We start from the raw sequence: 5000 nt of genomic DNA, 5'->3' as shown, positions 1-5000 counted from the left end.
TGATCCCCATCCACCCCAAGACCTCCAATGCTAACTCCAGTCAAACCCGGGATCCACAGACTTGGACGCAGTTAAACAAACACACTTACGCACACACTTACGCACACACACACCCATGGACACACGCACAGAACCACAAGACAGCCGTTTCTGGTTAGGCAAAATGGGGTTTATCAACTTCACATTGACTGATTTAAAGACAGACTCATTTATTTTTACTTGATTTAGACATCAGCTGCATGAACGCCATTTTGGGCAAAATCGGGAAACAATGAAGACAAATTATTCCCCCTTATTTATTTTGTTATGGTACCATCGCAACAATTCTGCTTCATTAAGTTCTGTGAGTCAAGCATAGCTAGCTCACTGGATTTCGATGTTGTGCTCTTAAAATCTATAGCCAGACACACAGCATACTTTTGACACCGTATCGCTATCCATTTTAATATCCTGTGTCCCCCTTCAGAAGCCCCTATTCAAATTGCACCATATGACAATGAACTCTCTTGCCAAAATCACATTCACTTTCACTTCAGTCAAGATCTGTCTCTCATTCTCTCTCTCTCTCTCTCTCTCTCTCTCTCTAGTGTATATGGAGAAAAGGTTAAATGTAGAACTCCCAATGCTTCTCTCTCGACCTCTGACCTCTACTGGGATTTTGACGGCTGCACGCGTCACACCAGTTCTACACCGTTAATAGGGTAGTCACACCTCAATATGCATGCAGTCATAAACAGCCCGTTGTGATAGAGACCACATGTATATGGTATCATGCACAATGGACCTATTGCTTTGTCAAAATTGGCTTTTTATATCATTTACAGCATCTTTTGTACAGAGACCCAGAGTATGGTCCATTGCTTAGTAAAATGCAGCTTGATTTATTAGATTACAACAATAGATGGCACTCTAAACTTCTTACAATGCTGTCCTGTGCCAACCCTTGTGTGTGTATGTATGTGAGTGAGTCTGTAAATGAGTGAGAGAGTGAGAGAGTGAGTGAGTGAGTGAGTGAGTGTGTGTGAGACTCACAGCACTCGATGGCGTTGGAGGTGGCCTGCAGGGAGACGGTGCGGCCGTTGGGCTGGGTGATGTGCACGCGGAACACCATCCTCACACGCGTGTTCTTGCGGCCGATGTCCGTCTCTCCCTTGCGCAGCTCGATGTCTGAGTTGCGCAGCTTCAGGATCCCCGCGCAATCGATTCTGGGGGGAGGGAATCCGTTCACAACGCGGCGTCAGAGATGATATCGCAGATGGAATACTCAACATTAGGTAGCCTGTGTGTAAGGGATGGAGTCTGCAAAGATTTTTGAGTGCCGATCTATTTAGCTTTTCTCTAAAGCCATTCTCATCCCTTTGCGACTGTAATCGGGGTTAAGGGCTAAACAAATAAAATGTACTTGACTTGACTTGTGATTGTTGCAATTCTGTAAATATTGCAATAATATATTATGATTTTCTTGACGATTTTTTCTTTTGTGTGAATATTCATTTTAAATATCCCAATACGCTCACATTAATTGATTGTTTTCCCCATCCCCACCATATATGAAAAGTTGAGAGGTGCCGTTGAATAACAGTAGAAAAGGTAGTGGTGAAAATGTTTGTATTTGAGGTCAACCCACGAGGCTTTCAATCGTTTTCTTCCGACAGACATAACATCGGACATTTAATGTGGTACTGCAGAGATGTAAAGGAAACATAAATAAATGTGGCTCATATGAAGGGCTTGGGCTAGACCCAGTCTACCGCTACCATCCAGAGAGCGTCTCTTTCCAGTAGAAGAACGTTGGCGCAGGAAGCCTTTTTCACAGTCACTTTATTACAACCTAACTGCTTGTCCTGTCTATTCCTATTAGATCTATCTAAACTCACACTTTTAATGTTTCCAATATCTTCCTCGCTTTATTTGTTTAATACGTCATAGTTCATTGCAGAACCGAACATAGAAACACGTGGATGCTTAAAACTTGTTTTGCCACCACACTTTTTGAGAACCAAAGAGAGGCCATTTTAATTGATCTCCTTGACTTTGGCTGGTAGAATTAGAATTAAAAAAACACTCACACTCACGAGTCTTCAACACACTCTTTACAGGTTCTGCATGACGTAAGCATTCTGTCAACCACCCAATTGTGGTTGTTTAAACAAACTCAACACACAGCACTGTTTTAACGTTGTCAAACGGCGACGGACGTGGCCTTGCGGACTGCCCATGTATAATGAGATGTTGGACTACACAGCTTAGGAAAGCATATTTAGATTAGACGAGAGCTGTGGGTTTAAATGGCAGCAATGCAATAAGCAAGGTGAAGTGCCGACAGCTCAAGATATACACAGGGTGCGTCGTCACTGTAGGACGCTGTCAAAGCAAATGACCCCGACGACCACGGTGCCATTGGTGTTATTATTGCGAACACTGTATTACGGAATGGAATCAACTAAATGACGACTGATTGACCATCATTCATATTAAGCATTTTGTCACTTCTCGGACCAGTGTTGAGTAGTTCGAGAGTTCGACCAACCAAACTTTGACCTAGACCCTCTGGCGCCCCCCCCCACCCCCCCCTCCCACACGGAGAGGAAGAAGGTGCTGGCAGGAAAGCAAGAGGAGATGGATGCGGTGTTATCGAAACGGACTGTTATACAGCTTAGTGGAAGGGGTCCACCCAAGCCCCTCCTCAGAGTGGGACCTTTCGGGAGTGAGGCTGGGGTTGGGAGGGGTGGGGTGGGGAAGACTGGCCAACACAACCCCTGAACGGTACCGAAGTATAGTGGCCGAGCTCGAAAATCTCGGAAAAAAGCGTGGAAGTAAACCTTTGCCTCTACTAGAACTGATTAAATCAAAATGGCACTATAAGGCAGTCGGATGTTAAAGCAATCTTTCTCAAAACCGCGAAAGATCCGTTTGCGGTCAAACGTCTCATATGTCCCATAACATTTGCCAGATATCACCACTTCCCCCAAAATATTTGTACCGGACTCATGCACATATACATTCGAAAACTAACGTAAAAAAAATGTGAGAGCTCCTGGAATTGATCGATTCTAGACGTGGCCAAAAACAAAACTAAAAATGGATACCTTCAAGGATTTCTATAGAAAAAGTAACAACACACACGTTTTCATAGTAACACATCACAAAGCCTTCATCAACTCAACACCTTGATTGCGATCGAGCGAGAGCGCCGAGTGTTCTGAGAGGAACCCCATGCAGCCCAAGAGCCAACACACCGCTAACGGTGGTGTTGGTAAAGCCCAGGTCAAATGGCAAATGTGCCAAAACAGAGAAAAGTGTATGTGTACATGATCAAGTGATCAAGTACACAATGTAGGGGGGGGGGGGGGGTGGGCTACTCACATGGCTCTCATGTTGTTCTCTGGGAGCAGGGGGATCTCCAGCACCTTGGTGTTGGACTGCAGGACCTCGTGGCTGGCAGTGGACACGGTCTTGCCGGTGATGCGGTGGACCTGGTAGAAGGCGTGGGGGCGCAGCAGGCGGTCATCGGCGGTGCCGATGAAGAGCTGCAGGGTGAGCGGCTCGTTCTCCATGTAGCCGTAGAGCTGGAGGACGGGAGAGACAGGGAGGGAGACGAGAGCCATGGTTTTAGTGGGGAGACTTAGGGGTGGACTCAAACAACAGCACCATCTGCAACATAAAGATGAAACTAATATTTGCTAGGTTATATTTATTTCAATCCAAGGAGGTAAATCTTTTGTTTAGTTATTTTATGGGGTTGGGGACAACCCTCATTTTACGGCTCTGAAGCTGTGATTTAAAAACGGGGTCTAGATCATCAGAATCTTGAGAGAATGAATTCCAGGATGAAGGGACACAGTAGATATATGGTTCGGTTGCACTATAACCTCAATTTTCATTATATTCTAAAATATTTTTATGTAAAAAGCAATAACAAACAGGCAAGCAGTCAACACGGTGACTCAATGGAAAGCGATTCTTTTTGAGACGCAGAAAGCATGGAAATAATTTCTGGCCTCTCTCAAGGGACAATAAACATATTTTACATGGCTTTTTGCAAAAGATTAATAGGGGAGCTGCATTTTTCCAAAAACAGGTGAAGCAAATCACAAGGAAGATATTTGTAAATCTTGCTTTAAAATAATACCGTGCCACCAACGCCCAAGACAAAATATCTTTGAATTATTGTGTCATGTTTTATACGGTCAAACCATCAGAAACCCGAGCACATGGCAAACTCAATGATTAATTCAATATCATCTCACAATATCAAAATTTCCATCTAAAAATCCAAATCACACAAATGTGTCAAATGTGAGTCACTCAGACATGGCACACTTACTGTTTCTTACCAAACACTCAATAAAACCATGTGCAATACAATGTAAGAACAAAATGAAAAATATTATTTTAGAAATCAAAGCAGGTTTTGGTTTGTACCACGGCCTACAGCGGTGCTTAGGCAGCAGACTGGATGCCCTGCCCTCAGTTATGAACACGCATTATGATCTTTATGAAGGCTGACAGACAGTGTCCCACTGTGATGAAAGAGACGGCTGTATCGGTACCCCTGCTTCAAACAACAACTGCTCCTTCCGCTACACCGCCATTAGCCACCGCTACTCGCTAATAAAAGTCGAAACCTTAAAAAAACAAAAACAACATGCATTTAAGAGCCGCTTCGGCCCACGCAGCACAATGTAGACAATCTTCACCTCGCCACTTGACTGTTGTTAAGAATTACAGTAGTAACTGGGGAATGAGTGAAAAAACGGGCACATATTCAAGTTCTAAAGGTTGATTTTGTGATAAGGGACGAGCAATATATATTTTTGGGTGATTTCTAACCGGCATAATTTGCCGAGCAAATGTGGTTCGTATTTGGCCCAACCTAGACAGACGTGAGGACCTCCCAGGATACCCCTTCTCCCTTCAGCTGGTTATATTTGTACATGGGTGTTTTCAGAAGAACGGAAGAATGTGGACAGGCCGTCTGTGGTCCCGGGAATCGTCAC

At 44.1% G+C, this 5000-nt stretch overlaps 1 protein-coding gene across 1 annotated transcript in view; it reads right to left on the bottom strand.

Moving 5' to 3' along the window:
* Positions 1-5000, bottom strand: part of LOC311351768 (nuclear factor of activated T-cells, cytoplasmic 1-like) — a gene marked incomplete at both ends in the record, with an annotated part of 52623 nt that overhangs the window by 34282 nt on the left and 13341 nt on the right. Inside the window, 2 exons of the mRNA XM_084471912.1 lie at positions 1033-1205; positions 3367-3569. Of these exons, the coding sequence (XP_084328038.1) occupies positions 1033-1205; positions 3367-3569 (376 nt within the window). The remainder of the gene's footprint in view (positions 1-1032; positions 1206-3366; positions 3570-5000) is intronic.

Source organism: Micromesistius poutassou, assembly GCF_964030765.1.
Source record: "Micromesistius poutassou genome assembly, chromosome: 8".
Taxonomy (NCBI): Eukaryota; Metazoa; Chordata; class Actinopteri; order Gadiformes; family Gadidae; genus Micromesistius; species Micromesistius poutassou.
Note: the sequence above shows the minus strand (reverse complement) of the source record. Positions and strands in the feature narration are given on the sequence as shown.